Source organism: Schistocerca gregaria, chromosome X (genome assembly GCF_023897955.1).
Source record: "Schistocerca gregaria isolate iqSchGreg1 chromosome X, iqSchGreg1.2, whole genome shotgun sequence".
In the NCBI taxonomy this organism is placed as follows: domain Eukaryota; kingdom Metazoa; phylum Arthropoda; class Insecta; order Orthoptera; family Acrididae; genus Schistocerca; species Schistocerca gregaria.
Genome location: NC_064931.1, coordinates 646,344,292 through 646,363,276, shown reverse-complemented (window position 1 = coordinate 646,363,276; position 18,985 = coordinate 646,344,292). Strand labels below are relative to the sequence as shown.

Genomic DNA, 18,985 nt, shown 5'->3' with positions numbered 1-18,985 from the left:
AATAAAAACAGGAGGTATACAAAGAAACATTATCTCCTGAAGCTATGAAATCCAGAATAAATAGATCTGTGCTGTGCCAAGTCACAAAATTCATTGTGCAGGGCTGTCTGCCTGAAATCACTTTATAGCATCTATCAATGACAAACATCAAATTTTTGTGCACTTCAGATGACAATAATAATTAGGTGAAGTGTACCAAAGTAACATGTTAGCTTAAATTTGATACTGTAGGGTAGACACTTGTGACCTCTTACAGTGGCAGGACAGTGGTCTGTGCAGAGTTGTTATTGTGCCTACTGTTGGATGAAATTTCAGTTATGTAATATATTTTAAGTGTTATTTGAAGGTTCTTTCTAGCACTACAGGAAAGTATAAGGTTCAATTTTTACCAGTTTCACATCTACTCTCTCCACTTGGTCAACAGTTTATTTGGATGAGGGGAAATAAGAAGCTAATCCATGTGTGCATACTAATTATTTTGATTTGAAAGTCACAGTGATAGAATACATGCTGTAAAATTTGACTTGCTGGATGTGGAACAGATGGAAATTATCAAAATGCACATGATCTCTGTGGATTAATTTTTAGTTTTATTTCTGAGGGAGGTGGTGCAGTCGTTAAAGACATATGATTGTTAATGAGGATGAGCAGGATTCAAATCCCCTGTAGTCATATTGACTGATGTTTTTACAGTTTGTTACTAGTTTTGCACAAATGCTGAGAGTTTTGTAGACAAGGACATTACCGATTTGTTGCTCCATTATTGTTCATTCCAGTCTTGTAAGCCATCTCTACTGACCTGGTCATTGAGAGAAGACTAATTTCTTCCATTCCTTCCTTACTTCCTTTATTAATTTTTCTGAAGTACGAAGGTGACTATCAGTAAGATGAGATGGTGGTCTTCTGGAAAATGGCAAGACATCATGATACGAGTAGGATGAGGGAAAACACCAAGAAACTAAAGTAATTAAAACATAATGTGACTCTTAAGTGGTTAAGCTACTCAAATATTTATATCTGACATGAGGCTTAGTGTCCATGGACATAAAGAAAACCCTGTCTAGAACATCATGGAAAGCACTGCAGTAACCTGTATGGTATTGTGGCTTCTTGTGTCCTTACCATTTTTGTGTTATGTTCCCTCTCGGAGATGGACTAGTTGTTAAAATGAAATTGGTTATGTAGTAAAGTTTGCTGTCTAGTAAGTTATCAGAGAGATTGTTCAGCACAGAGTAAGACAGGAATAATTGTTTGCTGCAAGATTTGTATGGCTACTGAGGTACGTTATTGATAGTCTCAGATCTAGAAAACCAAACTTGCAGGCCCTGTCACTGGATTATAGATAAGAATAAACTGTGTTTAACTTAGTCTTTTAGGTGACATTGATTGTTCTCTCTCTCTCTCTCTCTCTCTCTCTCTCTCTCTCTCTCTCTCTCTCTCTCTCTCTCTCTCTCTCTCTCTCTCTCCCCCCCCCCCCCCCCCTCATTTATTCCTTATTGACACTGATATTTTTTTGTTGTTAGGACTGGAGGACGTGCATTGCTGGATAGTGAATCAGTATCGTGTCTCTTAGTACTTCTGTTCATTGATGATTCGGCTTTGAACATGGGTCGTCTTCACCGTGTTTTGAGGAATTTATGTTACCATCCACCTACAAGAGACTGGATACTGAAAGTAAGGATTTCAATCTCAACTTAAATGAAGTTCTGTGTGATACTTATTTTGAGTGTAATTAAATTGCTCTTGTTGCAGGCTTTACTGTCTATTTTGGAGAAATGCAGTTTTGCTCATAAAAATTCACTTCCTGAGCCAAAGCGGATGACAACAAGGTCACAATCTCAGTCACCAGCTCCAAATATTGTCACTGTTCATGGAGCGTGGCTAAACACTACATTCAATTATGCCCTGGGCAGAGTAACTGAAGTATTTTCTCTTATTAAATATCCAACAAAACGTGGACTTACTTACATCACACTGCAGACCCGGGCATGTCCTGTGGTTTTCAGGTACTAAATCTGTTTGTCGTATTGTAGGTGTCAAGATTTAGCACACACATAACATGTGTAATGTATTTTCTCTACTATATCTTATACCAATTTTGTGCAATTTTGCATTATTCTTTAAGTTTAATAGTAGCAGTTAAGTTTATTGACATTACTTATGCCCTTTAGGGCTAAATATGTAAAGAAATTGAACTTAAATTAGCACAAAAAATTAACTCTGATAAAGCTGAAGTTGAGTCTGTAAGAATTCTTAAAAATGATTTGTAATTAATGTGAACAAATTCAGACATTTAATAGACTCTTCGCAGCATAGAAGGAAAGAGAAATTCGAACTATTTTTAGTCAACAGTGGGTACAAGGGGTAGTCAAGTGAAAATGAGGCAAATGGAAAAAGTGATCACCAAGACTGTTAATATATTTATCCCATAGTGAGACAAGATGGTTAAGGCCTTCACAGAAAAATGTTTCCAGGTCCCCATGCAACTGTGATTTTACCCAGGCATCCACCTCATAATATGAAGCAAATAGACAGTTGTAAATGTCTTTTCTCAGGTCTCCAAAAATATGTAAATTGCATGGGGAGAGAACAGGAAGGCTGTGAGGTATCATTACATGTGTAGGAAAAGAAATTAAATTGGATGAAATGTATAATGATACACTACAGTCAACTCGGATTTTATTGACAGCAGTAAAACTACTTTTGAATAACAGTTATTGCCTTTCTGTTAATAACTACTACAGATCTTGACAACCTGCAGACTTAATTGTTACTGAGAGAACTAATATGTATGGAACTGTGTGGCTGTCCAGAAGAGACATGTGTTCGTTATTTCCTCATAGGAAACTAAAGGAGGATGAAACTGGCAGTAATTTGATGGAAGCTAGAAAAGATTGTCATTTATCTAGATAATTCACAATGGTGAAGTAAAATAAAAAGTCGTGGAGAAGTGTTGAAGGAAGGCACAGAATAACATGCTGGGTGAGGCAGATCAGCACTCGGTTAACAACCCAGCGACTTGTAAAAGATGGAAGAATTGTCACAAAAAACGTTTCCCCATCTCATTGAATTTTCTTTGTGGACTGCATAAGTCCTACACAAAAAAACAAGAAGGTAAGAAAAATCCTAGAGTCCAGTATTGCTGTTGTCAAGAATATTATTTCAAAACACCATAAATCAGATATTTCTTTAAAAGTACAAGATCATTTGGCTTAAAACACAAGCCTCAAGTGATGGACTGATCATATTATCCATCACTTATTTCACCAAATGTGAAGAAAAAACATCCTTCAAGGACATGGGTGATATGCAGCTGTGTTTGGGATGCAGATGGGGGAAAAAGGCAAGAAGGGAATCGAGGTGGTATTGTGAAGTCTGTGATGTCAGCTTGGCAATCATCCCCTTCTTTCATGCTTACCACATTGCTATAACATTTAAAGTCCTTGTGAAATTCATAGGTAGACTTTGTGTCTACACAGAAAGTAAAAAAATTAAAGTGTCAGGCTACTTTAGGGAAAGTGTGGTGCAGGAGTATACTCGGGATTTTATGTATCGCAGTCTTCAAAAATTTGAAGCTGTTTTTGTTATATCAATTTGTCTATATGTACTGACATTCATTAAAGCACTTTCTCATTAGTAAAAAAAGTTCTTGTTTTTTAGAACATTATATGCCAAAAAATTAATATGTACAGGGTTAATGTACTTTGTTGCAAGTGTAATGTAATTTCTTTTCCAGGCACACTGTTGAAGTGCTAATATCAATGGCAAAAGGATTACCTGTTCACTTCCTGTTGTGTCTCAAGAACAGAGATATTGACAAGATCAAAGGAGTGAGCAAGGACGCAAAGGACAGCAAGGACACAAAGGACAGCAAGGACGCAAAGGACAGCAAGGACGCAAAGGACAGCAAGGACGCAAAGGACAGCAAGGACGCAAAGGACAGCAAGGACGCAAAGGACAGCAAGGACGCAAAGGACAGCAAGGACACAAAGGACAGCAAGAACAAAGAGTCAATGGAATCAAAGCCAAAAGCGCCATCTGGTTCTGGCCAAGCTACTGGACGTACTGCCAGACAAGAAGCCGCAGATTTTTGGGATGTCTTATTGAAGTTAGAATCACAATGCACTAGAAAAGGGAAAAGTGTTGCACGTCCATATTTAGTTCATGTTTCAGATGAAGAAGAAATGACACCTTCAATATTTGAAGGCTCAGCATTTGGAAGATTATTTGCTCTGTTGAGTTCTACCACTATAACTCAAAACAAACCACTTGTTGACAAGCTGCTGAAGCTTCTTTCACATGTATCAGCTGGACTGCCAGAAATAGTCCATACAGATATGAAAGACAGTGGCGAACAAAATCCAAAAGAAGAACTTCTGCCAATTTCAAAACCTCACATGAAGCTGGCAGTTGATGTGTTGACATCTCGTTGCTGTTCAGAAGAAGGATTGGAGGACATAACAACACTTTTCCTCAACTTGGCAAATTGTTTCTATCCAGCAAAACGTGTTGTAAGTTTCTAAATATTTTTCAAGTAAATACACCATAATATTAGTTTCCTTATAGAATCGTTGGGGAGAAAGGGGGGGGGGGGGATATCCATTGGTTTTTGGGACACAGTAAGCTTCTTGTGGAATCAAGTAGTGCATGATCGTAGGGTGCTTCAGTATAGAATACATTGTGAACTCCTTGTCTGAAGAATTCATCAGTTCAAAAGTAAAGTGGTGCATTCTCCTTAAAAGGAGATAAAATTCCCTTATGGCATAAAAAATGTGAAGTACATAAGATCATTCAGATTAAGATTTTTTGTGCTGTTCTTATAAATGGATACTGGGAAGGTTGCAGGTTGCTTTGTGAAGGATGCAACTTATTTGCTTCCCTGTCCTAGTCCCATCAGAATATGCAGTCCATTTCAAATTACCTTGCTATTGATGGAATGTTAAGCCCTAATTTTCTCTCTTCAGTGGAGGAGAAGAGTATAAGATTGTTGTAGTGGTTGGTGTTTTACACATTTTTACATATTATTGATATAATGATATAATGATTATTTGAACAAAAAGTTATTTCTTAGTTAGCTATGTTCTCTGAGAGAACCGGATGAACTATTCTGCAGGTGTTCATTACAGCTGCCTCCTACAGTTTCCAGAAGAGCTAAGGATGCAGTTGTAAATCCCCTAGACTCTTAGACTTTACTGTCTTGTCAGTGTCAGATATTACCAGAGGGATAATGTGTACAGACATATGTTGGACATGGCTTTTACCTCATCTGCCAAATCCCTGTATTTGGCCATCATCTCACTGAAAGTGGTTCTCAAACTATAGGTGTTGGATATAATGACTTATACTAGGAAGGTGACTTGCTCAGGTTTATTGGTCATTATTATGTCAGATCAGTTACAATGTATTGTTTTACTGCATATTATGCTGTGGTTCCATTGAATGTTTTGTTGCCTATAATAGTGAGACGACTGTATATGTAATACAGACAAAAGTCTCAAATTAGCTTCTTGTCCTATCCCAAATTTTGAGAATTTTGTCATGCATTTTCAAGTAGTCTATGGGTACAAAGATTTTACATTCAGATGTATTCTCCTTCTGATCTCCAAACTTCCTGCAACTGTCATCTATTGAGTGGACCATCAGCGTGTAGTTCTAGTTGTTTCTTGTCGCAATGACCTGATCCTATATCATAGCCAGAAGACCCTCCATTTTGGCACACACACCTGCATGTGCCAACCAATTGTTCAGTGGTTGCAAATCAGTAACATTGTGGCAAAGGTTGTTCGCATATTCCCCTAACAGTTCTTTCCTAATCTAATCTGATATCTTTGGTGAGTTATTTCTGTCTTTGACCTTCCAATTGTTCTTGCCAGACTGCATGGTATGTAATATATGGCTACAGCTACTATTGCTTTTTATCGAGTGACGAGCTGCTGTTGTGAAAAAACTGCTTCAGATTCAAATGTTGCTTCTGTGCAGATGTTCATTACTTATGCCCCCGACCCCCGGCCTCTTCTCATGTGGGATAATCAGCCTTTCAAAACCTGACTGAGGATTGTAAATGCCATACAATGTGAAAAATTTCCAAACCAGCAAAGATCCTGTTGCTGTTACTAGCGGCAGCTGGAGTGGTGGGGTGGTGAATGGAGTATTTGAAATGATTCATTAAATGAAATTAAATTCCTGAAAATGTTAAGAGTATGCAACTATGATAGTTACACTCACTTATTCATTAGACTAATTTGTTTTTTCTTTCTCCATAAACAGACTTTAGATCTTTTGGTTGAAGGTGCCATGGAGCTAGGAAAGATGCTGAAACAGCATATAGGGCAAGTATTGAAGGATCTGAAGGCTTCAAATAAGAGACTGAAAAGACAACATGAAGATGATACTTCACCAACAGATAAACTTCCAAAAGGAACTTTAATGGACAGGTGTGTTCTAACTTACTAGGCTTCCTTGCATAGCATATTACCAGCCTATTGAGATTTACTTAAAGTTTATATTAGAATTTTGTATCCATAATCTACAAAGTGTCTGGTATACAGTTCACACATTTGAAATAGCTCATCCATAAAGAGGCTACTGTTATTGGATCAAAACATTTTTGCCATGGCATGCTGTTTGATCCATTTTGTATATTTTATTCTGTTTCACTGGCTTGTTTCATAATTATGATACATGGTGTTTGGAAGCTTTATTTGGAGTAAATCTCTCTCCGAATATACCTCCCCATTTCTTGTTAAGTCCTACTGAAGTAGTTCACCATTTAATTTGCTATCATCATCAAAGTTGGCTGTGGCAAATTACATTCAGTATAATCAAGGTAGCCATATACAGTTTAAGCTTACATGAAATAAAAAATTGTCTGCTAACACACTTTTACTAAAGTCTTGCATAATAAATATATCAGAGGAGGTTACATATCAATCAATATTCAGGATATGTAAATAAAATAGAAAGAAACTTCCACATGGGAAAAATATATTAAAAACAAAGATTCCAAGACTTACCAAGCAGGAAAGTGCCGGCAGACAGGCACATGAACAAAAAATTCTGTGTGTGTGTTTGTGTGTTTTGTTCATGTGCCTGTCTGCCGGCGCTTTCCCGCTTGGTAAGTCTTGGAATCTTTGTTTTTAAAATATTCAGGATATGGCTATATTTGACAGTTTGAAATGTGTAATTGCTATTTCTGTTATTTCACTGTTACTGTCTCACTAATTACCAGAAAACTGACTTTGAGTAAGTAGCTCATAATCATTATTTCTGTTTTGTTGTTTACACAGTTTACTTTAGGAATATGTTTCTCACATGACACATTTGGTTTCTTCCAGAAACCTTGGTCAGTTTGCACAAGTACTTAGTTCCTAACAATGAGTGAATTTTATCTATGATGGATGCAGCTTAATTCTGTGACTGTTCCTTTGTAGGGTGTGAATAACAACTGCTACCAGTCACAATAGACAATGATTTTATTTAATGCACAGTCTGATTTGGGCTTGCACCTATGTTCAGTGGGTTTTACATTCAATTATACCATCCAACCAGAGGTCAGAGTCCTCCCTCAGGCATGGATGTATCTGTTGTTCTTAGCATAAGTTAGTTTAATTAGTGTGCAAGTCCAAGGACCAATAACAGCAGCAGTTTGGTGCCTTAGGAATTCACACACACATTCATTTATATGTTTCATTGCTCAATGTTGGAAATCCCTGTTCAAATAAAAAACAAATGATGTGATAATGACTAAATTAACCAAACTTAAACAACTGGAAGTTGATAAGCAACATATTTAGTGAAGTATTATAGTACTTACATACTATCCATATTATTTCCATCACATTCATCACTTTTTTTTTATTACAAAAATAAAAACTTGGATACTCTGATACTCCAGCTGCGCATAACACTTCACAACACATGTCGCTTAGCAACTTCAAATTGTTTCAGTTGAGTCTGTTTAGTCATCGTCCCATTATTTCTTTTTTATTGAAGCAGTGATGTCCAACTTTCTTGAGACCTTAAAACTCTGTAATATTACTCATTCAGTGCAGTCACTAGTATCTGGTTATCACATATGTAAGACGTGCTGGAGGCTGGAGACTTAGAATTCATGTTTTTATTATTCCATAACTGTGATATTTAATATATGTGTGTGTGTGTGTGTGTGTGTGTGTGTGTGTGTGTGTGTGTGTGTGTGTGTGTGTGTGTGTGTAAATATATTCATATATGTCCTTTTCGACAGGTTTACCAAACACAGTGTGGTAATAAATGCTCCTATAAAAGGGAAAGCTCGCTATGACTGGTCTGTAACAAATGTGAATTTGCTGACATCAAAAACTTCAAGTCAGGCATTCTTCTTAAGAACACTGAAAGTCATAGTTCAGATAAGAGATTCCATCAAAGAGGCACACAAAAGACTGAAGGATAATGTTGGTAAGTTATTGTTCAGACATGATTGAAGTTAAATTGTATGTTCACACAAAGTTTTCAGCATGGTTTATTATTTCTGTTGCTATAGTTAGTACCAAATGATTGATAAGGAAAAATACATAAAAACTGCAAAATTCTTATTTCCCGTAATAAATCAACTGAGCTGTAAAATTGCTTTCTTGGGAAAAGAAAAAGCCTTTTAGATTTTGATTTTTTGCCAAATTCTTGAAACTGAATGCAGAAATGATTTCCTTCGTAGTTTTCCAAATTGTCAGTATAGAGGATGTATTACAAAATTCAGTAGTCATGATGTATATAACTATTTTGTGAATATAAAATTTCATAATAAACTTATATATTCCACAATTATTCTTTTACTTAGCATTTAAATCCTGTACGTTGTGTAATTATTTGTGGTTTGAATATTTTTTGGTCTTTCTTTTGCCTATAGCCTTCCTTTTGACATGGGTATAACTTACTTTTCTCTCTCCTGGTACTTTACAATTTCTCCTCCTCCTCCTCCTCCTCCTCCTCCTCCTCCTCCTCCTTCTTCGCATAACATCTCTTTGAACATATTACTTTTGGTTCAGTTGTGATCTTCACATAAAAATTAAAGGCATTATAATTAACTGGTAATCAATTTCTACATGGAAAGGAAAGGGGAGTAGAGAACAATGTACTGACAATTTCAGTGCATGTTTCAAATGAAAACTGTAACTTATTCACTAACACATGGGCAGTTCATGGAGACCTGTTGTTTTGCTGGAGTTGACTATAAAAATATTACACAAATAAAAATAATCTGTTGTATATTTCCAATTATTTTTTTCTTAAAGTTCTCGAATAACACTCATTCTTTACTGGTAACTGCGGGAATAAATTGTTAAAGGAAAAAGTAAATATAAACTGTATAGTTTTTTAGATTGATTCAGGAAGTATTATGTAAATTGAAGATGGAGGGAGAAAGAAGGAAAGGAAAGGAAAGTAACTCACGCTGTCAGCTGCGTTGGCACTTCGTGTGGAGTCAGCAGGTCCAAGTGAAAATGTGTGCCGGACTGGGATTCGAATCCAGGATCTCCTGTTTGCTAGGCATTTGCATTTAACTACTGTGCCACCTGGACCCAGTGTTTATCACAATTACATGGACTACCTCGGTATGCCCCCTTGGTCACCCCACATTCCCACCTAGCATAACCTGTCCACAGTCCCTGTCCATGTCCTCCATGTTTGCTACTTTGAGATTCCCGTTGGGGTTCAAATGTGATTGTGCATTCACACTGAAGGTGGTGGATTCATAACCCATTGAAATGACTCAATTACATGAATTTGGGATGTCTATTCTTTTGGACTTTTCTGAAAAAAACAGATACCAAGCATTCGTGTAATTCTGGAAATAAAATACTTAAGATTCACAATTTTTTTTCCTGTTTGTGTGATACTTAGCTCTGATGATACTGAACATCTGCTTACATTAGAAACTTTCACATTTAAAAAAAAATACTTCTTTTCTTCAGCAAATCCGGAAGCAAATGAAGTGCCGCACTTAGCAACTTTGCTCCCTCTCGATGACTTGTGGGACGTATTGAGTTCTTGCTTAAGTGAATTGTCCAATACCCCAGATTCTCATGCAGTTCTTGTTTTGCAGGTAAGAACTGGTTAGTAAATTGTTGATAATACACTATTTTTGGTTGTATGACTTACATCAAATTTTATTTCCAGCCTGCAGTAGAAGCATTTTTTCTTGTCCACACTCCTCCTCCCCCAAGTGAAGAGAAGAAAACTGCACCAAAAGGGCAGGAAGTGACTCAAGCTGAACAGGCTGGTGCTTCCACATCTGGTGTGGCACAACAAAGTGTTGCCCCGGTCTCACCACTACCTCCAGATTCTGAAGCAAGTGCAAACCCACAGTCCTCTCCGAGCAGTTCCAGAGTTGACTGGGAGAGTTTGTTTGCTGTATCAGTTCCACGACCTCCAACAAAACCAAAATTCTTAATCTTTGCTGGTACTTATTGTTGCTTTTTAACAGGGTGTCATTACATTGCTTACAGTGACTCTTAAACTTTTTAAAATCTTTCTTTGCTCACCAGAAACCCACAGAGTTGTCCTCAATGAAATACTGCGGCAGTCGACAATAAATATAGCTGATGGACCATTTGCTGTGCTTGTAGACCATACAAGGATTTTGGATTTTGATGTAAAGAGGCGCTACTTCCGGTCAGAGCTAGAGCGAATGGATGAGGGTATCCGCAGAGAAGAATTAGCTGTACATGTCAGGAGAAGCCATGTGTTTGAAGATTCATTTAGAGAACTGCATCGTCGCAGTGCAGATGAATGGAAAAATAGATTCTATATTGTGTTTGAAGGTAAACATATTTCTCTCTTTACTGACTTGGCAGAGTCTTTATGGAATAGAATATATTACACAAAAATTAAGTAATGTCTCCCATATGGATGATTACATTAAATTAAAACTTTGTGTATAGGTGAGTCTTTGCAGTTCAGTATTTAGCAGCACACTATCTGAATGCTGTGCTGAGTCCATTACTGTAGCCTAGTGATGACAAAACTTACTAAATAATTGTGTTTCCTATCAGTATAATTGAACTGATACTCGTGTGTAAAAGTGTAATGAAGATAGTGTGAAGAGCTACATTTCATAGGCCATAATGCTTTTTTCATGATTTTCTTAATAATATAGCTCCTTTTTATTGAATTCTCAATAAAAACTTCTTTAATTGAATTCTCAATAAAAACTTCTTTAATTGAATTCTCAATAAAAACTTCTTTAATTGAAGACCTGATGTCTCAAGAGAGGGGCAGGGGACAGTGGCCACTGTAATTCCAAAGTAAACATGCAGTTTGGATCACTTGCTATGTTTTATTCATATTACCAGTATTGATCCATGATACAGCTAATCTTCAGATCCACATAACTGATAATGGAAGGAAAAAGGATGGGTAGAACAAAATTGATAGCAATGTAAGTAAAAAGATACGATGGCAGAATGGAAATAAAATATTGTGAAGTAATTCATACTGATTACCATGAATTGCAGATGAAGTGCAGGGTGAGAACTCACAGATAACTATCAAAATTGTAAAATGAAGATAAAAGGGAAGTATGTTGCAGTTCACATGATGATGTGTTCATATTTCTGCGACATTATAGAAATAAAAGCCACCTTTGTCATCATGTACAGTGTTAAAATAATAGCATAATCAAGGTAATGACTGAAAGTACATATACATAAAACATGACTGTTAATACATGTTAAATGATTCGCTTACATGCCTGGAATAACAATGTACATAACTTTCTGAAGGCAGAGTTCACTTTTAGGTCACTACTTATTATCATAAACTGTTTATTGCAAATGATGAAGAAAGATTCCCACTTTCTCTCCCTCATACATATCAAGATTCATTTTAAAATTCATGAGAATGAAGAACACTTTAAGGTGAGAAAGCATTGTCCTCCTTGGCAGCAAAGGAGATTGGACACCATGTCCTGTAGTGCAACATTTGTGTAAATACTTTAAAAGTGTCATACGTCATAGGAAAAGTAACATTTTTACAAGAGGTGCTACCTGTAGAAGTGTATGATGCTGGACTCTCATGTGAAGGGAAACATTACAAAGTGGTACATGGAATGATGTTTGGCTCAGATTGTAGAGGCTGAACAGTTTGTTCAGTTGGACATTTTATCACAGCAGTGATCCATCACATAGCTGAAATTATAAGAATTATTTGGCTGCAGCATGTTAAAGTACTGTGTCTGTAATCTGGAAGGTAGAAGCTGATGAAAGGATGTATGTTTAATTTGCATATAAGAAATGATGATGGTGCCCGTCTGACAGATTACACTTCGAGGGAGAATGGTTGTGCTGGGTGTTTTTTATATGAGGTACAGGTCTGCCGATTGCAGTGGAAATAATGAGGGGATTGTAGTGGAAATTAATTAGAGGCTGGGGTTGTATTATAGAACTTACCAGATAATCGCAGTAGATGGTCATGTAGTATTTCTTCTGTAATAACACCATGACTATGAGACATGAATGTTTCATATGATTTCAAAAGAGAAACAACAGTCTAAAAACTGGATGGAGACATTTTATTGAAAAAAACATAACAAAGCACAAATTTTGAAACAGTAAGCTGGATAATTTTGTACACTTCTTAATAAGGAAAAATATTACAACTTTTTTTAAACACACACTCTTATTACCAGTGTCTGTCAGACCATCAGTGAGACTGCATCTCACTTTCCTGCTTCTAATAAGGCGAGTACACCATTCATTTGTTACATATTTCTATGAGCTACAAACAGGAGCAACTTATTTTCAGTTATCTATGTCGTTACTAGTTTATTTTTGTACTTTTTTGCCTATTTGAGTGCTCTTTAGTTTCAAGTCATTAATTTCATGTGTGTTTATTTATCAGGCACAATTCCACGTTTAACTGTCTAGTGTATATCTTCCACTGTCTCTGGTATGGGTAGGGACTGTGATTGTTGTGTACAGCTGTGAGCAGAGTTGGTGACCCTTCACTGATAGCTTCAGGCTGTGTTGGCTTCCATCACACAGCTTAAACCTGCTGCTGGTGGGCATCACTGTAGGTGGTTGGATGTGGGGATCCGAGGGATGTCAAGTACATCCCACGTGTGTCCCATTCAGTCCACTGCTGTGGCTGCCCTGCTCACTGCCTATGCTGAGAGTGACCCCTCACCTGTGGTTGAATGGGAGGTCATTTGTTGGTCTGGCAGGTACCTAAAGAATTACTATGGGGCTAATCAGAAGGCTGCTCTGGTTTTTTGGACAAACAGGTTTCAGGCTCTGAGCCAGATGCGGATGTTCCCCCTGTTTCAGAGGAAGCCTCTCAGCGCACAGAGAGTGGGTTTGCTAGTAGTTGGAAGCTCCAACATTAGGCATGTGAGGAGCACTTGAGAGGTATGGCTGCAAAGGAGGGGAAGAAGTGCAATGTGAACTCAGTGTGCAGACCAGGTGGGGTTATTCCAGATAAAGGGTCCTTCTTGATGCCATGAAGAGCACAAGGTGCAGCCAGTTGCGGGTGGTAGACTCATGTCTGTACCAACGATGTGTGTCACTTAAGAACAAAAGAGTTTCTCTCTGGTTTCGGCCAGCTAGCTGAATTGGTAATGACTGCCAGTCTTGCTTGCAAGATGAAGGCAGAGCTCACCATCTGCAGCATTATCAACAGGACTGACTGTGGTCCTTTGGTACAGAGGCTCATGCGGTCCTGCAACTGTGTAGGCTGATAGTTCCTCGAGTTGCACAATCAGGTTGTGGGTTTCCAAGTTCTGCTTAATAGATCATGAGTCCATACACACGGGAAGCAGCTACATGGCTAGTAGGGGCTGTGTGGAAGGGACTGCACAGTTTTTTATGTTAGAGGGTCTCGGGGAAACTACAGAAAGGCTGTCAGTCTGAAAGGGTGCAGGACAAACACAGTAAGGTAGAGATAGCAAAAAGTGATATTGTACTTGTAAATTGTCGTAGCTGTGTTGGGAAAGAAGTGGAGCTGCAAGCACTGATTAGAAAGAACTGAAGCTCAAATTGTTACAGGTACAGAAAGCTGGCTAAAGCTGGAAATAAGTTCAGATGAATTTTTTTCAGAGTACCAAAATCATTTTGAGAAAGGACAGATTAAATTTAGCCAGTGGTGGAGGTTTTATTGCTGTCAGAATTAATTTATGTTGTGGTGGATAGTTCCAGCGAGTTAATGTGGGTAAGAGGTTATACTTCACAACTGGAATAAGTTAATAATTTTACTGATTCAAAGAACACCTGAATCTCATTTCAAATAGGTATCACATTCTTACAATTTTTGTTGGTGATGATTGCATTCTGCCCTCGATATGCTGGGAAAAATACATGCTTAAAGCTAGTGGCAGGCATAAAACATTGACCAAAATTGTACTGAATGCTTTCTCAGAAAATTATTTCAGACAATTAGTTCAGTAGCCCACGCAAAGCCATACTTGACCTATTAGCAACAAATAACCCTGAACAAATAGAGAGCATCATGACATTTACAGGGATTAATGACCACAAAGGCAGTTATAGTGAGACTGAACACTGTAACATCTAAGCCAACCAAAAATATACACAAACTCTAGACGCCTGTCTAAGAGACAGTCTCCACTCCTTCTGATCTGACTAAGTAAGCATAGACCAGATGTGGTTTAAATTAAAAGAAATTTTATCAGTGACAGTTGAGAGATATATACCACATAAATTAATAAGTGATTTACTGATCTCCCCTGGCACACTAAACAGGTCAGAGCAGTTTTGCAGAAGCAACAAAAAAGCATGCCACTTTAAAAAGAACACACAATACAGAAGATAGGTGAAGTTTTACTTGACATTTAGCGGGAACTTCTATGCAAGATGCTTTTAATAGCTGCCACAATGAAACTTTATCACAAAATCTAGCATAAAACCAAAAGAGATTCTGGTCATGTGTAAAATACACCAGTGACAAAATTCAATCAATACCTTCACTGCATGGTAACAATGGTTATGTCTCTGATAACAGTGTCACTAAATCACTAAACATGCTTTCCTGAAACTCATTCATCAAAGAGGATGAAGTTAATATTCCAGGATTTGAATCTAGAAAAAGTGCCATCTTGTGCAACTCAGATATAGATATCCTCGGTGTAGAGAAGCAGCTTAAATCACTTAGCAAAGGGGAGGCTTCTGGTCCAGATTGCATACCAGTCATGTTCCCTTCAGAGTAAGCTGATAAAATAACTCCATATCCAACAATGATATTCAACTGCTCTCTCATCGAAAGATGTGTACCTAAAGACTGGAAAGTTGCAAAGGAAACAGGAGCAATCCACTGAATTACAGTCCATATCACTAATGTCGATTTGCAGTGGGATTTTGGAACATATTCCGTATTAATATTAATTATCTGGAATAAAACAATTTATTGACTAATAGTCCTCACGGATACAGGAAAATCGTTCTTGTAGATCAGAACTAGCGCTCTATTCTCATGAAGTAATGAGTGTTACCAACAGGGGCTGTCAAACTGATTTTGTATTTTTAGATTTCCAGAACGTTTTAGATACTGTTCCTCACAAACGTCTTCTAATCAAATTCCGTGCCTATGTAGTATCATCTCAGTTGTGTGACTGGATTCACGAGTTCCTGTTGGGTAGGACACAGTTTGTCGTAATTGACAGAAAGTCCTCAAGTAAAACAGAAGTAATATGACATTACCCAAGGAAGTGTTATAGGCACTCTGCTGTTTCTTATCTACATAAGCAATGTAGGAGACAATCTGAACAGCCCTCTTAGATTGCTCACAGGTAATGTTGTCATTTACCATATTGTGAAGTCATCAGATGATCAATACCAGCTCCAGAATGATTTGGACAAGATATCAGTATGGTGCAAAAAGTGGCAATAGACTGTAAATAATGAAAAGTGTGAAGTTACCCACTTTAGTACTAAAAGAAATCTGCTAAATTTTGGTTAAACAATAAGTCACAAAAAACTAAAGGCTGTTAATTCAGCTTAATACTTAGGGATTACAGCTACAAATAACTTCAATTGGAATGATTACATACACAAAATAGTGGGTAAAGCAAATCAAAAACAGTAATTTATTGGTAGAAAACTTGGAAAATGCAACACACTGACTAAAGAGATCGTGTACACTACTATTGTCTGCCCCCCACCCCCTCTGGAGTATTGCTGTGCATTGTGGGATCCACATCAGAGGGGACTGATAGAGGACCCCAAAAAAGTTCAAAGAAAGTCAGCTCATTTTTGTGTCATTGCAAAATAGGGGAGAGATGCACAAATTAGGATGGCAGTCATTAAAACAAGTGTTTTTTTCATTGCAGCAGAATCTTCTTGTGAAATTTCAATCACCAGCTTTCTCCTCTGAATGTGTAAATATTCTGATGACTCCTGCGTACATAGTGAGAAATGATAATCATGATGAAATTAGAGAAGTCGGAGCTCACACAGAAATATTTAAGTGTTCATTTTTCCAGAGTGCATTTAGAGTGTAATCGTGTAGATGTAGATACATTCACATGATTATGAAAATGAGACTAATGCAATTAGAGAGAGAATTTTTATGTGCTAAAATTTGTTGTTTGCAAATGTGTTGAAAGGTTGTTGATACCTCCTTCCAGTAAACATGGAAATAATAATCTTCATACTGAGTTACTCAGGAAACATACTTAGTGCTGTGTGTGTAAATGTTTGCTTTGTGCTTGCAGACCTCAAGTTGTTACTGAATCTATTAATTGAAGGCGTATTATGTTCAGTGAAGAACAAATATTGATCAACACCAAAACACAAAATCTGGAAAGTTCTTTGTAAAAAGACACAAAAAGATCTCTAAATATTTTTGCATTTCAAATTATTTCTAACAATGATAGAATTTCTTGCTGATATAGAATGGGAAGTTACATTCAAATAGAGGAAGCAGCTCATATGCCTAAATTCCCTGTTAGTAATTGACACGTCTTTCCTTCTAATTGTTCTCTTACTGGCATGTCTCTTATGCCTGTTAGTATGCTTCAAGCTGCAATTTTAAATTTGATTGTTGGCAAAAGAATTGCTGTATTATTGGCTTGCTCTTGTCTTGTTTACTTAACTCGTTGACCAGGCATTGACAGTAATTTAAGACTTGATATTTGTTGAGAGCTTCTTGTAGGATAGTTTTTGTTTACTGATTTGACAAACACAAGCAACAATACAAGGTCATCTTGCATTTGGATCTAATTAGTCTCTTAAATAGGTGCGCACAGCAAGAATAATGACTGATACATTGAAAATTATTCATGTTTCAGAGTTCAGTTTTCCTTACATTTTAGTAAGGAAAATCATCTAACAATTTTTTTTATTACAGTCTATGCAACATAGTTACATGCTAACCGATTTCAGTAATTTCCTGTTGAAATTTTAGTAGAAGTAAGATGATGTATTTTTTTTTTTTTTTTCCTTGTTGATACATTTTTCAATTTACAAATGTAACTGATGTACTTTAAAGGTGAAGAAGGCCAGGATGCAGGTGGTTTGTTGAGGGAGTGGTATGTTATTATATCACGGGAGATATTTAATCCAATGTATGCCTTATTTACAACTTCACCTGGAGATAGAGTAACCTACATGATAAACTCATCTTCTCATTGCAACCCCAACCATCTCTGCTACTTCAAGTTTGTTGGGCGTGTTATTGGTAAGTTCTGCAAATTATTTATATTGATTAATAATGTTGATTCTTGTAAAATATAGTGATACTACTTACATAATTGCACACTGTTTTACAGGGCAGATGCCATCTTTGGACAATGAATAGTATGTCATAGTCCTGACATGTGTGTAATGCCTAAATAGCACTTAATGTGTGGAATATATTCACTTTCAACCAAATTAGCCACTGTGAATTCAATGGCGCTTTCGAAATGGTCCCATGATATGAACATACCGTGTTGAAATTCCGTATCAGTTTGTGTTCAAATTTGCTGCAATACTTCCACTTACAGTTCATTTACCCATGTAGTTGCAATTCCAGAAACATTTTACCAGCTAACTAATACACTGCTTTTGATTTATATTATTTTTGTGTGCAACTAAGTTATTGAAAGTCTTACTTTACAGAAATTTTTGCTTATGTTTACATGCATTCACAGACCCTGTGTGCAATCTGTTCAAAAAATGCTGGAAATTTTTCTACACGTACCTTTTACATATTGTGCATGATCTTGTGCAAAATACTCTCCTTCACAGTCAACACACTGCTCGTAATGCTGTTTCCAATTCTGGAAGAAGGCTTGGTATACCTCTTGCTGGATCATGTGAAGCACCACCTGCAAATTTACTTTTATCTTGTCTATCATTGCAAATATTTCCCCTCTCAACAGAGTTTCCAACATTAGAAATAAAAAAAGTCTGCAGGGGCCAAGTCTGGAGAGTAAAGAGGTTGAGGCAGCACAGTGATTTCATTTTTTTGCCCAGTTGTCGCACTTAAACAGGGATGAATATGCAGATGAATTGTCACAATGCAAGAGCCAGGAATTGTCTTGCCACATTTCAGGTCGTTTCCTTCTCAGGATTTCGTGACATGATGCAACTGAAATGTTACGTTCTTCTGCAACCCCTTGGTCAGTCAGTCTTCGATTGACACTCACAGTTTCATTGATGTTCCTGACATGAGCATCATCGGTAGAAATCGAGGGGCATTACGAACGAGGGTTGCCTTCAACTTCCGTCTGGCCATTTTGAAACTGTGTGAACTATTTGTAATGCTGAGTACAGCTTAAGCACTGATCACTGTAGCCTTCCTGCATCATTCAGTGGGTTTTCTCGAGTTTAGTGCAAAATTTAATGTATATGCATTGCCCCTCTAGTTCTGCCATCTCAATATTCGCAAACTGTATTCTACTCAGTACAGCACTAAACAATAACTACCAGACACACAACAGTAAAACTTCCACCAGTTACACAGTAAACACAGGCATGTGCAGGGATGCTAACTGCCTTTTGTTCCAACACACCATTGGTGC

The 18,985-nt window shown here is 37.2% G+C and overlaps 1 protein-coding gene across 3 annotated transcripts in view; it reads left to right on the top strand.

The window, feature by feature from the left end:
- The window catches only part of LOC126299422 (E3 ubiquitin-protein ligase HUWE1), a 378,230-nt gene that overhangs the window by 339,309 nt on the left and 19,936 nt on the right, over positions 1–18,985 (top strand). For all 3 annotated transcript variants that reach the window (XM_049991320.1, XM_049991321.1, XM_049991322.1), the window contains exons 47-55: positions 1,524–1,674; positions 1,753–2,006; positions 3,737–4,511; positions 6,268–6,434; positions 8,243–8,433; positions 9,945–10,075; positions 10,150–10,432; positions 10,518–10,793; positions 17,470–17,658. In XM_049991320.1, coding sequence (XP_049847277.1) covers positions 1,524–1,674; positions 1,753–2,006; positions 3,737–4,511; positions 6,268–6,434; positions 8,243–8,433; positions 9,945–10,075; positions 10,150–10,432; positions 10,518–10,793; positions 17,470–17,658 — 2,417 coding nt within the window. The remainder of the gene's footprint in view (positions 1–1,523; positions 1,675–1,752; positions 2,007–3,736; positions 4,512–6,267; positions 6,435–8,242; positions 8,434–9,944; positions 10,076–10,149; positions 10,433–10,517; positions 10,794–17,469; positions 17,659–18,985) is intronic.